The sequence below is a fragment of the Dipodomys ordii genome, unplaced genomic scaffold (assembly GCF_000151885.1).
Source record: "Dipodomys ordii isolate 6190 unplaced genomic scaffold, Dord_2.0 Scaffold136, whole genome shotgun sequence".
Lineage (NCBI taxonomy): Eukaryota > Metazoa > Chordata > Mammalia > Rodentia > Heteromyidae > Dipodomys > Dipodomys ordii.
This window is the reverse complement of record NW_012267352.1, coordinates 6,355,142-6,373,800: the sequence shown is the minus strand read 5'-3', so window position 1 is coordinate 6,373,800 and position 18,659 is coordinate 6,355,142. Positions and strand designations below refer to the sequence as shown.

Here is an 18,659-nt window from a genome sequence, read left to right as displayed (position 1 = left end):
CTCCCTCCCTCCCTCCCTCCCTCTCTCTCTCTCTCTCTCTTTCTTTCTTTCTTGCTTGCTTGCTTGCTTGCTTGCTTGAACTAAGGGCCCTGTGCCTTGCTTGGCTTTTTTGCTCATGGCTACTACTCTACCACTTGAGCTGTGCCTCCAATTCTAGCATTTTGCTCATTAATTGAAGGTAAGAGTCTCTCAAATGTGTCTGCCCAGACTGGTTTTGAACCATATCTGAGCCTCCTGAATACATCATATTACATGTGTGAGCTGCCAGGACTGTCTTAATGTCACCTGCAACTTCTAACTCATGACTTTGCTCATGGCAGATGGTACATGAATATATTTTATGTGACAAGAATAAGTAAAACAAAAAACATGTCAAGAGTCCATGCGATTATTGATACATGCTTTGTAAGGGGAAACAAAAATTAGATAAGATGTAGCAATGCATTCTAGTAGCTTATATTTAGAGACAGAAAAAAACTGGCATATGCATTGTTTTTGTTACTTGGGTATTTTTTTGACAAGGTGTTACTGTGCAGCACATGTTGACCTCAAACTTACATCCCTCCTTCCTCAGCTTCCCAAGTGCTGAGGTTTACAGGTATGCACCACTATACCTGGCAGCATATGCTTATTTGTCAATGTAATACAGTGAAAAACGAAGGAAAGAAACTGTCTTCCTAGTTTTGAGGGTTTTTTTTTTCTTCCCTAAGAAATTCATTCTCTCCCAAGTACACTGTTGTAAAGCAGCAAATGGTAGTTTAGGCCATTATCGTAATCAAAGATACTACTGTTCTCTGCTTCACTCTGCTGTTCTTTTCTGTTGGTGACTTTGTGACAATAAGCCAGTTAGTCTGGAGAAGGGGGGGACACTCGGTCTCTTCTAGCAAAGGACATAGAACAGCACTACCATAAAGCCTAGCTCAGATAGAGAGAAAGAGAAGGGGGGATACAATTAAAAATGAAACCTTTGATATTTTAATAATCTGGCATGTTAAGGGAATGATATCACTTGAATTCACATTTCTGGGGAGTTTGTTTTCATGGACATAAGAATAGGAATCATTATCTCAGTATTGGATATGAATCAAAAGTATTGGCGCTATTTTGATGTTGCTTCAAACAGAACAGAACTTCAGAGTAGAACAAATAGGCAAAGACGATCTGTTTCAGTTAAGTTTTTGAAATGCTTATTTTAACCTTATTTCTCTACTAATTTATTTTAACTTTTCCCAAATCCATGTGAGCTCTTTTTATTCATTTAGAACCTATGCAACTTAATCTTCCCCTTTGATCCTTTAGGAATATAGTTAATCTTGTGTCCCCAAAATTTTGACATTTGTACTACATTTAAAACATACGACGGAGCATAGCGTTTCTCAAAAAACTTTCCCCTTTGACAGTACTAGGGATTGAACTCAGGGCTTGCCCTGGCAAGAGAAATGCTCTACCATTTGAACAATGCCTTGGGCCTCTTTTGGGTTTATTTTTGTGGTGAAATCCTTTCTGCCCAAGCACACCTGGTCTGTGGTCCTCATTGTCCCTCCCTTGTAGCTGGGGTAAGAGGTACATGCTACTAGCCTAGTCACTTAATGCATGGAATCTCACAAAGTGTTATGTAGGGCTAACCTCAAACTGAGATCCCCATACCTTTGCCTTCCAAGTAGCTAGGATTACAGGTTCATGCCTGCACACCCAACAGGCTTCTCAGATTCTAATAACCATTTCAATTACACAAGACTTTCTTGCTAAGGTCAAATTCTGAGTCCACAGTCTGCAAATGGGTCCAGACATTGGCAACCGCGGACTGTACTTTGAAGAAGAGCTTCTCGTAGCATCTTCCAACCCCCACCGTGCGCAGAACTGGGGTACTGTAAAGGGAATGGAGAACTGAAAAGAAAAACCTTCCTTCCATGTATTCAGAATATACGAAAGCAATGTCAAAAAGTATGAGAGAAACCCGTAAAGTCCATCAGCAGAGAAGATTTGTGTTGTTTTTTTATTCAAACCCCAAGATCAAGATCATTTCAAAAAAGGCACACAATCCTTGATTTCACTTGTTTTCCTGTTTCTTCTCATTGGAAAAGAGTCAACTCCTAGTAGCCCATCAAAGACAATTTTTGCAATATTAATACATTTTGTGAACCACAGCCATTGTAAGCTGAAATAACGGTAGTGGGAGTAAGTACACCATGGAAATGGACAATGCTATAATGTAAATGCTTTACTTATGTTGTTCTATATGCATTCATCTCTATCCTCAGACTCACTAAGAAGACTCGCTGTCACTTTTCGAAACAAATCATGTCATTGTTAGATTACATTCACTTATTTATGTTATATTGTTTCTTGAACTACCCAGGCTGCTCAGGGAAGAACAAGTTTATTCTCACAATAAAGAGAAAACAAAGGCTGAGGAATATTCACAGTGGTGTTCATTCACTACAAACACTAATGTAGGAATCACTGATTAGCCCAAATTTTATTTCACAAGTAAATCACCTTCAGGTGGCATTTTATAAATAACCTTTCATCTTGGAGAGAAGTGAGAATTGGGTCAGGTATAATTGGGATGGCAGATGTAGTTGCTAGCCTTAGAGAACTAGCACACTTCAGTTTAAAAAAAAAAAAAAGACTAGCCAGCAGAAGACACCTTCTAGAGACTTCCGTGACAAATTAACACCATCCTACTGAGTCACTGGTTTCATTACCATGCACAGCTGTTTCTGTCATTTGTTGGTATTTCAGCCTGTATTTGGAGCTTAAGTGAGCTTTGTCATGAGACTTCAGCTCAAGCTTATGTGCCTAATTTTACATGATTGTGTTTAGTAAAATATGGTTTATAATTACCAGAGAAGTTCTTTCTTACAATGGAGAACTGTGTTGATGTACTGACACCTTCCATCATTTAAAATCCATGAGAAGCAACAGATCTCTTCACCTCTAGCCAAAGTCCTTCAGGTACCACTTAGCCCTAATCAGTAAGCCTGATGACAATGCTCTGCTTTGCTTCCAGTGTGATTCTAAAGTCATGGTGAGTGGTTCAACTCCTCAGTAAGGGTTTGGTAGATGGTGGCCTAATCAGTGCAGGCCAGTTTTTACCACTGGGCCGAGTAATGCCTAAGACAAGTAAGCATATGTACATGAACAGCCAGACAGTGCCTTTTCATGCTAAATGTGGTTCCCCACGTCTCCTCTGATTAGAGGTGTGCTCAGAACAAGCCGAGACGGGGCCATGCCGAGCAATGATCTCCCGCTGGTACTTTGATGTCACTGAAGGGAAGTGTGCCCCGTTCTTTTACGGTGGATGTGGAGGCAACAGGAACAACTTTGACACAGAAGAGTACTGCATGGCCGTGTGTGGCAGCGTCAGTAAGTGGATCCTTCCTCTAGCCCGGCCACCTTTCGTCTTTCTCGCCACTGACTCTGCTCTTGTAACAGACTGACTTTCCTGGTTCTTGGGAATGGGCTTGTCGCTACCACTAACCACACTCTTAATTGCTCAGTCTCCACAGTATGTTTGATCATGAGCACATCTCTCCTCCTGTCTCTAATAAAGCATGCCCTTGGATGTGATCTTTTCCTAGCTATAGTCTATAGGGACACTTGAGTGTTTCTCTTTAAAACAGAGCTAGAATGGCTGTTTTGTCTTCTGCAGCCTTTTCTGCAAATGCATATTTATTTGTCTATTTGTGTACCTATGTGTTCATGTGTGTATGCATGTAAATCACATGCAAAACAATCTCTCCCACTGGCTGCCGAAGCTTCAGTTCCCTTGATAAGGTATTGTGTATTGCTGTGATGAATATGGTTATGTTATCATGACATGTGTCTTTGATTGTGGTGTAGTGGGATTGAACTGAGATCTTGCAACCCCAAATGGCAAAAAGTAAAGGTACCCATGTCATCCCTGAACTCAGTACACAGATATTTGTAACATCTAGTTTTCATTTCTTCTCTTGGAAATGAAAGAAAAGAGCTCTGACAATCAGAAACTGTCTGTGACATATGGCTCAGGGAAATTTATTTGTAAGATACTTTTCTTAAGCATTAAGTTTTCTGTAGCTCTGGGATATAAATGCAGGAAGTCATGGTAATATAAATGCAAAGTGAAATTTTCCCCTGAAGACTTAATTCTGAAGAAGTAATATACCAGTAAATTGGGACTTCTACTTTTGTTAACAGTCTCCTAAATTAAATCCCCAATTTTTGTTTATTTTTTTCATAAGCAGGATGTTTGAATTGCTCTAGAAGTAACGACTCAACTTGATAAGCAAAAGATGAAACTTAATACTTGTACATTTCTTTTTTGAGAGATTTCAATATTTTTTGCCTAGTTTTGCAAGGATGACAGCCTAGGATTTTCTGCCTAGGATTTCTGGGAATTATGTAAACTATTTTTCAATTAGATCTTTGGATTAAGCAGATGACAAAAGGACTATTCCTATATGAACTTTGATTGGGAAGAAGCCTAGTATCTAAGTAAAATCAAATGGAAAATTCCTGTCATCACAGCTTTTGTGAAATGGCTCCACTTCTCTCCTGTGAGAACAGATGTAGGAGCTGGTAACCCAAGCTATCTTTTCTTGACTCTGATTGGATGATTGCACATTTTAGCTCAAATGATCCTCATCTTCAGTTTCAAACAAAGAAGTTAATTAGGTCAGGTGACTTGGAACACTGTAGGAGATTCCATTGCCTGGAACCTTTGGAACAAAAGGCTCTTGTTACAATGGCTTAGCTGCTGGAAGAAATTTCTTGGCAAATTTCCAACAGTATCCTCCTTAATCTGAGATGGATTTCTTTTTCTGGAATATTGTTTACATATATTTATAATAAGACATTTGTTCCTAATTATTGTCGGTGATGAATGTGCTTCAACAGTTGGAAATTGCCCTACCCCTCCCATCAACCCATTTCAGCACTCCCCTAATGTCCTTTCCATTTGATAAGTTTAGAAGAGCAGCAAGCAATAAGCATGACAGGCTAGAGAGTCCGTGGGTGTACATACTTTACTGAGATATTTGCAAAGAGTAGATACTCTCAACAGGGATATATTCAGTAATCAAGCAGTACTTAGGTTTCAGAGAGAGTGATTACAGAATAATGTATCAAAAAGCTAAGGCAATGCTGAGGATGAACTCAGTGCTGGAGTGCTTGTCTGGCAGGCACCAGATTCTCAGTTCAATCCCTCGCACTGCAGGCTAAAGGTCAGTTAGACTGGGTTAAGTAGGGAATAGACTCACCAAATTGCTGACCTAAGAACCAAAGGCTAACCTTTGAGTGGATGAAAGACCTGGAGATACTGTGAAAAAGTAACCAAAAGAAATTGATGAGTCCTGGTACTAAGAAGAGAATAGAAGCAGGAAATCTTCCTAACAGATTATTTGTATGTCCTTTGACAGACAGATCATTCATTCTAACATGTTAATCTCTGATGAAAAAAAGAGTTTATGTTTGTTAATAAGTTTACTTTGGTTTAATTTAGTTTTATTTATGTTTATTGTTTTGTTTTGGGTCAGTATAATCATGTGAGTTTCAGCCATCATTCCCACATTTCTGTTTTTGTTTTTAGTCATGTTCTCTTATTTTCTCCATAGTGTCCCAAAGTTTACTCAAGACTACCCAAGAACCTCTGCCCCAAGATGCTGTTAAACGTATGTTGTCATTCACTTGGGAAAGGGCACAGGGGAGGGCTACATTGCATGGCTAGTTTTGACTTCAGTATATATACCTTTGCATGGTTTTGTGATTCTTAAACACCTATCTTTTAGTGAGCTATATATTCCCATTGAGTTGCTTATAATGTTGTCTAATTTTGTCAGACAACTTCAGAGGTGGAGCTGAGAGTTAGATTAAGCTACTTCTACTTCTGATCCATTTCCCTTTATTTTATATGATTCAGTTAGATATTATATATCCATGATTTATTGTCGGACTTGGCTTTACTTTTATTTCCTGACATGTCCTAATTCAGTATTTAGTATCTGTGCATTTTATCACACAGAATAATTTGTGTTTATACATTCAGTTTTTTCTGATAGACACCTGTATGAAAAGTCTCTTACATTTCAGGACCACCAATTTCATAGTGAAATGAATACTAACAATTTTTTTTCTAAATGCCATTAGTATAGATAGCAGCCATCAATAAATTATATACATTTCCCAACATTTTTTAAATGATGATAGTTTTTTTTCTATTAGTTTCACTTTATATCCTTGAAGCATGTAAAAAAATGCATTTCTCCTTTTTTATTAATTCATGGAAGTGAATATCATCATTTGGTAAATTTATTCTTATGAAATCTATGTAATAACTACATTCAAATCCACTCTCCATACTAAAGCCAAAACTCTCATAACTTTTCTTTCTCAGTCATTTTTCCACTTACTTGCTAATCCTGACACCCTTCCATTCTGGAGGATGGAGTGATTTTTTGTCAGCTATATTTTCTTGTCTACCTACAGAGACTACTCAATCACAGCAAGTGAAGGGTTTTTGCAATGCTAGTACAAACAGACAGGAGAAAGCATATAATTTCTAGTTATTTATAGCCTTGCAGCTATGCAGTCTTATTTATAGCAAAGCTGCACATTCGAATGGAAAAAGTCATAGTCATCTGAAGGTCAAATGCAGATAGCAGACGGCATTTAGAGAAAAAAAAAATAAGCTGAACTAGAAGGTGAGCCTGTCTGTTTGATTGGAGAAGTTGGGCTTACACTTTGCTCCTTCAACAATTGTGGGCTAATTGGATGATTCCTCTTTGTGCTAAGGTGATTGTTTTTAAAGGTTGTTCAGTCTGAGATGCTTCTAGTCAAAAAACATGTGAAATGACATAGAAAAACCTCTTTGATTGAATTGGTATAAGATTGCTCTTATTGAGAATGTATGCTGGAAATGCATTATGAATATAATAATTTTCCTGTCAAGACTACTTATTACTGTAATCAAGAATTTCTCAATGTAAGTCTTTGTCATAAAAACCAATTTTAAAAATCATTGCAATTTTAGGGACACACACGTATTTGAATTTTGTTCTCATATGTGCATCTAAACCACAAATACAATGGATAAAAATATGAAGATGAGAGCTATCATTTTACTAATAAACATAGGGATTTTGATTTTTCTTAAAACCCTTTTCATGGGATCAAGAATTACAGGAAAGTTGGTTGTTTTCTTTCCTTTCTTTCCCTTCCCTTCCTTTTCTCTTTTTTTTCTAATACCTAGTTTTGAACATGTGCATGACTTGCTTGCTCAGCTAGCTCTCTACCTCTCATCACACAATCAGTTCAAGTTTTTGCTGGCTAATTGGAGATGGAGTTTTGTAGACTTTTCTCCTCAAGTTGTCTTCAAACTCTTACAGGTGTTAGGATCTTATGGGCAGTCTTAAAGGTGTTAGCATCTTGACTAGCTGGGATTATAGGCTTGAGCTACCATCACCCAACTGCTATTTACCTGTTTCTAACATTAGGGCCTTGTAAAACTTTGATTCAGTGCACAATGCAATGTAAACAGTAACAGTAAACAGTAAAATTATTATATGAATTATTGACTAGTTTTTACATCAATTATGAAAACGTGATTATATTTTCTAGTAATACCCCTTAAGATCTCATCTTAGAAACCTGTGATAGCAATTTCAGATTTTGCTTCTTTCTAAGGTACTGTTACCTTGGCTTTAGAAGCAGTCAGGAAAGAAAATATATCAGAAAAACATAACAGAAAATGCATCTCTTGTCTCCAGCAGAAAAATTATGATCCATGGCCCATGGAATAAAACTCTAAGCCATAGTTGAGTTTTACTTAACCTACATAGAACCATTCTCTATAATGGTAGTAAGTAAGCTTTGTTGAAGAAGCTCAGTCAAGTCTAGAATACAGTGAAGCTTCTAGGAAAACTATGCTAAAGAAAAGGCAGATGTAAGTTCTATATTAACTTGCAAAAATGATGTTATCTTGGAACCCAGCCACTAATGTGAATGGATGAGAAATACATCGGGTTGCGGGGGGTGGGAATAATATTCATTCTTCTTTCAAGGAGAATTATTTGAAAAACAAACAAGATATTCTAAGAGAGTAATGAATGAATCCAGGAATTCAAAACAGTAGAGAAAATAATGTTTAAATAAATGTTCCAATATAGTGATAGAAAGAATTGAGTATAAAAAATAGCTGATTGACCAGCTAATATGAGACAGAAAATAGAAGTAAACAGACTAACTCCTAATGCCAGCAAATGTCACAAAGAGCATTATGCCAATTTCTAATCAGCTGATTGCCCCACAGTTATCTGACTACCCTGTAGAGATCTGACCAAAGGATGGCCCATCTCTCCTTCATCTCCACTGGCAATGTCCAAACTAAGTTTCTTAGCCTCAAAATATCTCAGCCTGACATGTGGGAGTCTGTCCTGCACATATAGGATGCATAGCAGCATTCCCAGTCCTTGACCCTCGTATGACATTGTCCAGCTGTGATAACTGAAAACGTCTCCAGATTTTACTAAATATATGATGTGGAGGTAGGGTGGAGTAGCAAAACCACTCCTCCTTGAGAACCTCTGACTCAACATACTACTACATTGGTGTCAACAAATATATGTACCACAAACTGAAGGCCTTTTTGAAATGTAAGGCTGTCCATAGCCTTTAATTAATAGCAGACATTCTGAATCACTATTTGTTAGACCATTATCCTGTTAAGCTATTATCCTCCCTTGCAGTACTTATGTGATAAAGGATATATGGCTCTTGCTGTTCTGACTGTAGAATTAGAGATCTTAATGAAAGAGCTCTTAATGAAAGCTATTGCAAGCAGAGCATATAATAGCAACTCTCTAGGTTGCAAATGTATAATTCAACCATGCACTACCACTTTCTCTGTATTATTTTGAAATTCCAACCCATGCTAGAGAGCAACGATGGTAGAAATGCTCGCTATTCTTGCTACACTAGTTATTTGTACCTAGGAGTATATTCATGGCCTTAGGACCATGTTTCTGAAATGTTTCTGGCTCCAGAAAGGATTGAGGGAGGGTAAAAGGTTAATTAGTCAACATATCAAACTAGCCATATATTATGGAATCAATGAGTACATTTCCAAACAATATAAAAAGAGTCCAAATTTACCAGTTGAAGCCAAACTATCACCCACCCCTGAGTTCCAAGTTCCCTCTGAAATTTACAACCTACACAGTAGATCATTCACCATTCAGGCACTGAATGGAATGTACTACTTAAATCAGTCTCCAGTCATCTTAAATTGGAGCCTATTTTAATGCCTACTTCATTTAGTCTATGGCCAAATTTGAACTTATATTCTTAATTGTGCTCCTGCTTTTCTGATCATGAAAGATTAGATATTAGTTCCTGTTAGCACATTCTGTAGTACCAATTGTGGAACTATGGTTTTTTGTAAAACGGCCCAACATTACTTAAAATGATTATTTAAAGATGTGCTGCATTAAATTACATGTCACATCGGTGAAAATCTTATCAGTCTGACAAATATGAAAAGCCAAATCTTTCATATCCAGAAATGCTTAGACAAAAAGATAAAAAAGCTTCCTTTAAAAGCTGTAATAGTGAGAAACTCTAAGATGGAAAAGAGAGTAAATTGCTTAGCAAAACAGCTTTTTTCTTTTTAAAGTAAGGCCACTTACTCTGAATATTAAAGATACTTATTATGTATGTGCTTTATCCATTAGCTGTTTGCTGAAGGGAGAGTAAGTGGTTGGTTTTTATTAAAGAAATTGGCAAATCTTTTCTGTACAAGACAGATAGTGTTTTAGGCTTTGCAGGCTCTGTGGTTGTTATCATTGCTACTTAATTCTGCAGTTTCAGCATGAAAGAAGTCACGGACAATAGAAAATTAATGCACATTGCTCTGGTGCTCTCATAAATCATTACTTTCAAAAAGAAGCAACCAGCAAGCCCACCCCTGGTTTAATATAGTGATTATTTTTGAGCCCAAGATGTGTTAGTTCTTAAACCAAGCATTTTGCCAGGATACTAGCAAAGTAATCCAAGCTGTCTGTATTCAATAACTTCATGGTTTTATTGTAGCGATGAGTCTCAGGTTTGTGATTGAATTAAGTAGCCATATAGAGTTATATACATGAAGAAAAAAAAGATTGCTTTGGAAAGCTAAGGTAAAATGAAATTAGTCTTAGCCACAAGTGTTTCATAGGGGTTAAAGTTCCATCTCTTTTAACTGCTACAAGTTCTATGAAAGTGGACAATGTGAAGAAGAGTTTTGATTTTTCTGAATTCTTCTGTTGAGCGCTTCTCTACAAACCACCCTTAATGAAGTTTAAGATGGCTTCCGACAAATGGACGGGGAAAACAATAACCTAAGGTTAAAACACTCTGGATGCTAGTTGTTATTACTGTTACTTCACACCCTTTTTTTTAGATTTTTGGCACCTTGTGCTAAGTAGAGAATGTAGATATAAAAATTATGACAACATTCTTTCACATTCATTTGACATATTTAACAAACACTCCCACATTAGTACATGTCCATAGACATAAAAAAGAAATGTAGCTTGACTAGAGTAAACATTGCACAAATTACATTTTTATAACCTCATGTCCATACACAACACATTGTGAGTGTTCTTTGCCAGCTATGAATGTGTAGGCAGTCTAAGGGCATGTTAGGGGAACCCAGGGTAAATCAAGGGCACATTAAGGAGAAGTCTTTGTTCTTGATAATTTGTTTCGCAGAGTTCTTCTGATGGGAAATAGTCCATTTTACCCACATTCTGAAAATATTGCAAGTTTTGTCTTATTTTGAAGTAATTTCCTTTTAAGTAATAAAGTCTTCCTGGGGGAACTATAAGTATTAGAATGCATCTCTGGCAGAGTGTCCCCAGTGATGGTAGCTTATATCATAACAGGAGCATCTAATACAGGAGCGAGTTTAATTAATAAAACAAACCCATTCCCCACCACGGTGAGGAAGGCCGATGGTAGGAAAGCATTGCAGAAATGGAAGTATTGTTACAGCACTGCTGTATTTTTATTACAGTATAAATGAGCCCTCAAACATCTGAGAAAGCCATTTTCCCATAGTGTTCAACTGTGGAAGACATTTTACTGTGAGAGAAAAAAAGACATCCATATTCTTTTCACTTGCAAGGGTGGGATGTGAGACCTCTCAGGAGAGCCACCGTAGGCTCAGCCATCCTTGTTTTTTGTCTTCTACTCATAAAGTTTTGTTGTTCTGCTTTGGTCCTTTGGTAGCTAACTGGTGCTGATCCTTTCAAACCACGTGGTATCAACACATTCTGGCTTCATAGCCATGCATGAGCTGCCCCTGTTTTTTTTCTCTGCCTCTTCCTAACTTAAGTGTGATCACAATTGGTCTCTATTGCTCATTCTGGAGTTTGCCAGACATTTTTACCTCTTAAGGCTCCTTTGTTCATTTCTGCACCTGCCTGCCATGTTCCTTTGGCAATTAACTGAGAATTATTCACATACAACCTTTGCAATTTAGGCCCTGGCCTGGACCCCTTCTCATAGCTGTAGTATATCTTCTCCTTGCCTTCTTACCATACCTTTGTCCTCCTTAACCCTTATTTTTTCTCTCGTTATCCAAGATACTAATCATATACTGTTTCTTCTTGTTTATCTATTATTCATATGTGTATGTGTGACTATATGAGTGTTTTCATTGTGTATATTAACACCACTAGGCAAGTGTCTCGTTGGTTTTACCCTTACGTGTCACATGCAGTAGGACCTATAACATTGATAGGATGAAGCTCTCCTGTCTACAGGAGAGCTCCTGCTCCAACTTCTCCTATACTTCTGACTTCCCTGTTGTGTTAGTCAGCTTTCCATTGCTGTAACACAATACTAGGTGGGAAAAAGAACTTAAAATCATAAATACTTATTTTGGTTCACATTTAGAGAGGTTTCAGTTCATTATCCCAGTACTTCTAGGCTATAGTGATGTAAAATGTTCTGACTAGGGGCAAGCCAGGCACTATTGGCTTACACCTGTAATCTAGCTACTTAAGGCTGAGAGCTTGGAATTGAGGTTCAAAGCCAGACCAGGTAGAAAATCTGTGAGACTCTTAACTGCAATTAACCAGCAAAGAGCAGGAGTGGAGGTATAATTTAAGTGGTAGAACACCAGCCTTGAGGTAAAATGCCAAGTAATAAACCAGGCATTTTTACCTTGTAATCCTAGCTACTCAGGAGGCTGAGATCTGGAGATCTTGGTTTGAAGCTATCCTGGGCAGGAATGTCCATGACTTTTACATCAATTAATCATCAAAAGGCTGAAAGTAGAGCTATAGCTCAAATGATATAGTGCTAGCCTTGAGCACAATAAAAGCTCAAGGACAGCATGTAGGCACTGAGTTCAAGCCCCAGGACCAGCACACCAAAAAGAAAAAAAAAAAACAATTGAATAGGAACATGTAGTGGAACAATTCTGTTTACCCCAAGGTAATCATGAAGCCAAGAGAAACAAAAACAAAAGGAAAAAAGATGTAGAAAGACCTATGTTTCTATAGGGATACAGGTGGACCCATTGCAACAATAAGATGTAAAAACATTATGTAGAAAAATGAACTTTACAACTTTGGCATGGGGGTGGGAATGGGAAAGGATGGGAAGGGGAAACAAAGGAGGAGGCAACAATGCTTGATAAGAAATGTGCTCATTACCTTGCCCATGTAATTGTAATTCCTCTGTACGGTATTTTCACACACACAAAAAAAGATGTAGAAAGAGAAGAAGGAGAGAGAGAGAGAGAGAAAGAAAGAGAGAGAGAAAAGGGTCAGGGGACAGAATATATCATTCAAAGACATACTCAGTGACCTATTTGCTTAACTATGCCTCACTTCATGAACTTTCCAACACCTTCCTTCCTGTAGTGCCACCACCAAGCTTTCCATATCAGATCCTTTAGGGATGTTCCAGATCCAAACTATGATACCAGGAATTTAGAGAACAAGGAAGATAGACAAAAGGTAGCTAGGTAGGTAGGTGGTAGTTTGGATGGAGACAGAGAGAGAGAGAGAGAGAAATAATCATGCAGGATATCTACATTTAGGATTTTCACTTCAAGGCAACATAGTATGCTATAAGTTGGAACTGGACTTCTGTTGCATCTTAAGCCAGAAGGTCATTGAAAAAGTTAAAAGAGCACGTGTATGTTTTTAGTAGTGTTGGTAGTGAATGATTAGCCATCTAGAAGTCAAAACCCGGAGCCAAGAGCCTTTAACTCTTGAGAGACTGATTTTCTATGGAAAGGTGGAGAGATGATGCCAGCTTGTTTGTAGAAGGCAGAGGTGAACATTTATGGAGTAGGGTTCTAGGCTAAAAAGTCATCAGTGCAGTAGTTCCAGGGGATCTTTTGTTTGACACCTGTGTCATAACCCTACTTCTCTTGTAGCTTATTTAACAGACAGAATTCAGGACAGAGCAGTTCTTTGATATGAAATAGGCCTACACATAATATAATCAACTGTGGTTTTTCATATTATTATGTTATTCAATGCCTTGGACATATAAATGGACCGATTCTTCACTGTTCAGAAAATTAAATTTTTAGCCCTTTTATGGTCTCACTAATCCCAATTTCACACGCTGACATATTACGCTAAAGTGTTCTCTGGAGGTTTAAGAAACAATAATGTCAGCTCTCCTAAAGCCAGTTTAATTCCACTTTTGAAGTAGTTACAGTGACCTGTGATTCTAGTGACCTGTGAGACACAGCTTCCTATCCTAGTGCCCTGGATGGAGCCTGGCATCCCTGAGCCACTTCCTTCCTCAAAGGAAATGCCTCTGGCTTTTTTTTTCATGCCCTTACTTCCCACCTATGTTATAATAGCTGCCACGGGCTTTATCACAATAGAAATGTATCCTGGGAACATAGTGGCTTTAAAATGTTGGGAAAGGAGAAGCAGAATCCCAACTCTCTAGATTGCTCCTAAAAAATATTTTTCCCTTCTTTCCACCACTCACACAGTAAATTATAATAAAATATTGTTATATATTTTATTACATAGTTTCATTGTTCTCTTTTGACTAAAGAATTAGTTTGCCATGAATAAGATCTGATTTATATGAACATAGGGGAGTTTTACCCACTCTTACTAATTGAGGGTTGATGTTCATGACTAGAAAGGTTAAGCTAACTACTTAAGAGAAAACTACCTTTGAACTACTCAACTCTAGTTTGTAACTGGGACCCTTAAGAAAGACTTGATTGAAAAGAGATTATATTTTTATCCAGGGAATTATGGCTTTATATGTGGGTTAAGGAATAGATAGATAGATAGATAGATAGATAGATAGACAGATAGATAGATAGATAGATAGATAGATTTGTTATAAGGAAAGTATTGGCTCAAATGATAAGAACAGAAGTTAGTAATTCTCATGGTCTATCTTTGGTGAAATAGAGACCCAATAAAGCCAGTGATATAATGTAGTACAAATGTAAAGAACTGAGAATGAGGGAAGCCTTAAAAAGTGAAAATACCAGTCTTAAGACAGAAGAAAACTATCCCAATGCAGCCCAGCAGGAAGGAAGAAAAAAATACTCATTCCTCCTCAGACTTTGATTTCTAATCAGGGCCTTGATAGATTGGATACGTTGGAAAAGACAGCCTACTTTACTAAGTTTGCAGATCTAAGTGTCACTCTCATCCAGAAACAGCTCCCTGCCTCAGAAATAACCTGGGTACCCTGTAGTCTAGTCAAGTTGTAACAAAAATTAACTCTCACAGAAATATATCGGGATAAATGGAATGAGCTGGTAATATACTATGAAAAATGCTAGAATATTTCTATATTTTTAGTAGGATGGATTTGATTCTTGAATTAGTCCTAACAATAGCAAACATACTTCAGATGCTTATTTCTTGATTATTCTTTTATTCTTGGTAATACAAAGCAACATTTCAATTTAAGCCAATGAAATTATAGTGGTTTAGATTATGGCATTTTTATTTCTGGTCCATTATGTAGTAAGCAATATTTATAAACTATAAGAACTGGAAAAAAAAGTATAAAATACTTTGTACTTAATGTAACATAAGAGCTATGCTATGTGTAAGGCTGCAGCCAGATGGCTATCTTTCCATTGTCACTTGTTTAAAATGTAAAACACAATTTGCCTTATTATATCATTCTGCTGGATTGTATTACACCAAAAGAATGCTTTTTCGGCTAGGCGCTGGTGGCTCATGCCTGTAATCCTACCTACTCAGGAGGCTGAGATCTGAGGATTGAAGCCAGCCCTGGCAGGAAAGGCCATGAGACTCTTTATCTCCAATAAACCACTCAGAAAACCAGAAGTGGCACTGTGGCTCAAGTGCTAGAGCACTAGCCTTGAACTGAAGAGCTGAGGGACAGCGCCCAGGCTCAGAGTATAAGCGCCAGGACTGACAAAAAAAAGAATGCTTTTGCGTTATTTTTGAGTTTTACTTGTTCTCATTTGTATTCTATCAAAAAACAGTTGAGAAAAATAATTAAAACCATACGAAACAAATTTAAAATGATAAGTACTACCTTCAGTTCAGGGTGAGAAAAATGAATGAGTAAAAAAATACTAGCATATAGACTTGCTTGACATATGAAAGCAAATACCTTTGAAATTTTTCTGCTATGAAAATATTTCAAACTGGGGTATATTTTTCAATCTTTCAAATTAACTTATTCCACTGATTTTAATATTTCATGTGGGTTGTACATACAACTTTTATTTAAGAATAAATGTGTACATGTTACTTTTCTTCCTACATATGGCTCTTCATGGTCTTGTATATAATTCGTTTTAAATGGATTTGAAAATAAAAGTAACTGAATAGTTGGTTAGCATGAGCACTAAGATTTTAATAATATGCAATAAACAGGAAATGGATGGGGTACTAATTGTATGAAGTGCCCTGTGTGATACCCTTTGGCTTAACTTACCCATAGTGCAGCATCATCTTTTCCCTATTACGTTGTACTATGTGTTGTCTCATTTGACAAAGCACACAGATTGCTAACGTTTCCCTGAATCCCAGCTGGCCTAAAATAAGAACTGAGATTCAAATCCAGCTATGCCTCTTGTTAAGCTGGGCATGATCCTTTCTTCCTTCTCCCCTTTGATGTCAGGGTCAGTTGGAATGCCATTTTCTCTTTTTTTTGGGGGGGTGGAGGAGGGGGTCCAGTCGTGGGCTTGAACTCTGGGCCTGGGTGCTGTCCCTCAGCTCTTCAGCTCAAGGCTAGCACTCTACCACTTGAGCCATAGCACCACTTCCGACTTTTTTCTTTTTGCTTATGTGGTGCTGAGGAATTGAACCCAGGGCCTCAGGCATGCAAGGCAAGCGCTCTACCACTGAGCCACCTTCCTAAGCCCATATTCTCTTTTTTTACATAGACAATGGGAACAAGTCTAATAAGTGGTTCCTTCCCCCCTCCTTCTACTTGAAATCAACATATGGAAACATCTGTTACTTTTATATTTTTGAGAAATGTTTAATCAATGATATAGAAGGGAGGAAATCAGAATGATGTGTCTCTTTAAAATTAAATGTATTGCTATTTAGCAAAAAGAAAAAAATGCCTATGGTTTCATTTAATGCCTTGAAGTCTTTGGATTAAAATTCCAGATATTTGTCTTAACCATGAACAAAATACAGATAACTTGAGACTTCAGTTGATAAAGTGCCTCAGCCATAAGTTCTTCTCATTCAAGGCCTGTGTGAGATATCACATCCCAAGGATAAGACTTAAGTAATTAGATAAGAAAAGTGAAGAGAGTATTGAGCACTGACATTATTTCAGTAATCTTTTGAATAAAGTACTTAAATTGATTTGGCCTAAGCAGATAATGAAAGCATTTGGGAGGAAAAATGTATTCTTTAATTTTAAATCACTTCTGCTTTTTTCCCTCTTTTTAAGCTTATAAATTTGAATTCTTCCCAATTCTTACTAATCTTTTGGAAAACTATATGAGTATAATATTTTACTACTCAGAGTGGTAACAGTTTTGATTTATAAGTATTCTCTTCCATTTTACAGCCATGTAAGTTGCAATGCACATGTTTCTTAGCATGGTTGAATTTAAAATAGGAATCACTTTATTTTTGACATGTAGAATAATGAATTGTAGATTGTTGACAAATTTGTGAAGGCAGAAGGTGATTTGTGATTTCAAAATTATATTTATTGACATTTATATTTCTGTTTTGTAGTATTTCAGATACTCCTCTGAAAGGCTACTTTGTAATTAAGCTATCTAAAAGACATCACACAGAATTTATATTTATGTCAGAGGTATTGTTTATTCAGCAGTAGCCTGTCTTTCAAATTTCTTTGGTCTCTGCAGGAATCCTAATGTATGATATTGTTGACACCATTTACTTTCAGGATGACAGAAACAGTAATCTAGCAGAACATATGGATATGGGAAACATGGCCATATTAAGCACCAACACCTCAATGCATGCCTGTTTGGCAGAATCTCATAATGCTCTCATTGTGGAATGGGCTGTTTTAGATTTGCCGATAACCCACCACTAGGATGGGGTAAAACCCATCCTTACTGTGATTCAGGGTGTCTGATAGTATTCTTCTGAACTTCATTTATCATCTTGTGGTGTGCCTTTAACTAAACTCTCTGTCCTGGGAAGTAACTGAAAATGCGGCTTTCTGGATGTTGTTTGTATTCTAAAACCTGCTTCCTTCTACTTACAGTTCCTACCACAGCTGCCAGTACTCCTGATGCTGTTGACAAGTATCTGGAGACACCAGGTGATGAGAATGAGCATGCCCATTTCCAGAAAGCCAAAGAGAGGCTGGAGGCCAAGCACCGAGAGAGAATGTCCCAGGTAAGTTTAATTCCTCTGTCTATGCTGTGATATCCAGACTCTAGGTTCACATCTGCCTCAGTCTCCCAAGGGCTCCAGTGGTTTTATCCACCCTTTTTAAAGAGAGAAAACGTTTAACTTGTAATTGATTTTTTTTCAGTGAGGATACCCATTCTGAGGTTTTGCATAACCATACTAGCTCAGAAAGCCCCAAGTATAACAGGTATGAGAGTTTTGTAACATAGATTAACTGTCTACAACATTCTCTCATGTGAAGAAAAGTGGTCAGGGATGATGGACATGTCAGTTTGTTTCACGAAAGTGATTTACTTCACATATGTATGTATCCCATGGTATACTATGTGGCTTAAATACCAACAGTAAGATTTATTTTAAAAAAAGAAAGGTATTCCATTTTATTACATTGCATATACTTAGCATCTGTAACCACCGTGTTAGAAATTAAAATCCATTAAATTGTATTTCTTCAATGTAATCATTACCTGACTTATGAAACTAACCCTTCTATACATCACCTTTATAAGAAGTTTTTTTAAAAAAGAAAAAATGATCTTTTTAAAGAAAGTATTTCTGTATTAAATACTAGCTATAACCTTGAACCTACCCTTTCTTATAAAGAGAATCTAATAATAATAAAATTAATAAAAACTGCAAAAAAGGGAATCTATAGAACATTTAAATTAGATGGTAGAATGGAATATACCTAGCTTGCTGTAAAGATAGAAACAAAATGAGTTTAAGCTCATATAGTGAGTTGCATATGGTCTAGCAACAAGCTAGACCATATCTATAGACAGACTAACAGACAACAGA

At 37.1% G+C, this 18,659-nt stretch overlaps 1 protein-coding gene across 5 annotated transcripts in view; it reads left to right on the top strand.

Annotated features, from left to right (window-relative positions):
• App (amyloid beta (A4) precursor protein) overlaps positions 1 to 18,659 on the top strand; it is a 218,206-nt gene that overhangs the window by 130,761 nt on the left and 68,786 nt on the right. For 3 of the 5 annotated variants that reach the window (XM_013031029.1, XM_013031030.1, XM_013031032.1), the window contains 3 exons: positions 3,202 to 3,369; positions 5,598 to 5,654; positions 17,713 to 17,846. In XM_013031029.1, coding sequence (XP_012886483.1) covers positions 3,202 to 3,369; positions 5,598 to 5,654; positions 17,713 to 17,846 — 359 coding nt within the window. The remainder of the gene's footprint in view (positions 1 to 3,201; positions 3,370 to 5,597; positions 5,655 to 17,712; positions 17,847 to 18,659) is intronic. The other 2 variants (XM_013031031.1, XM_013031034.1) reach the window with 1 other exon arrangement.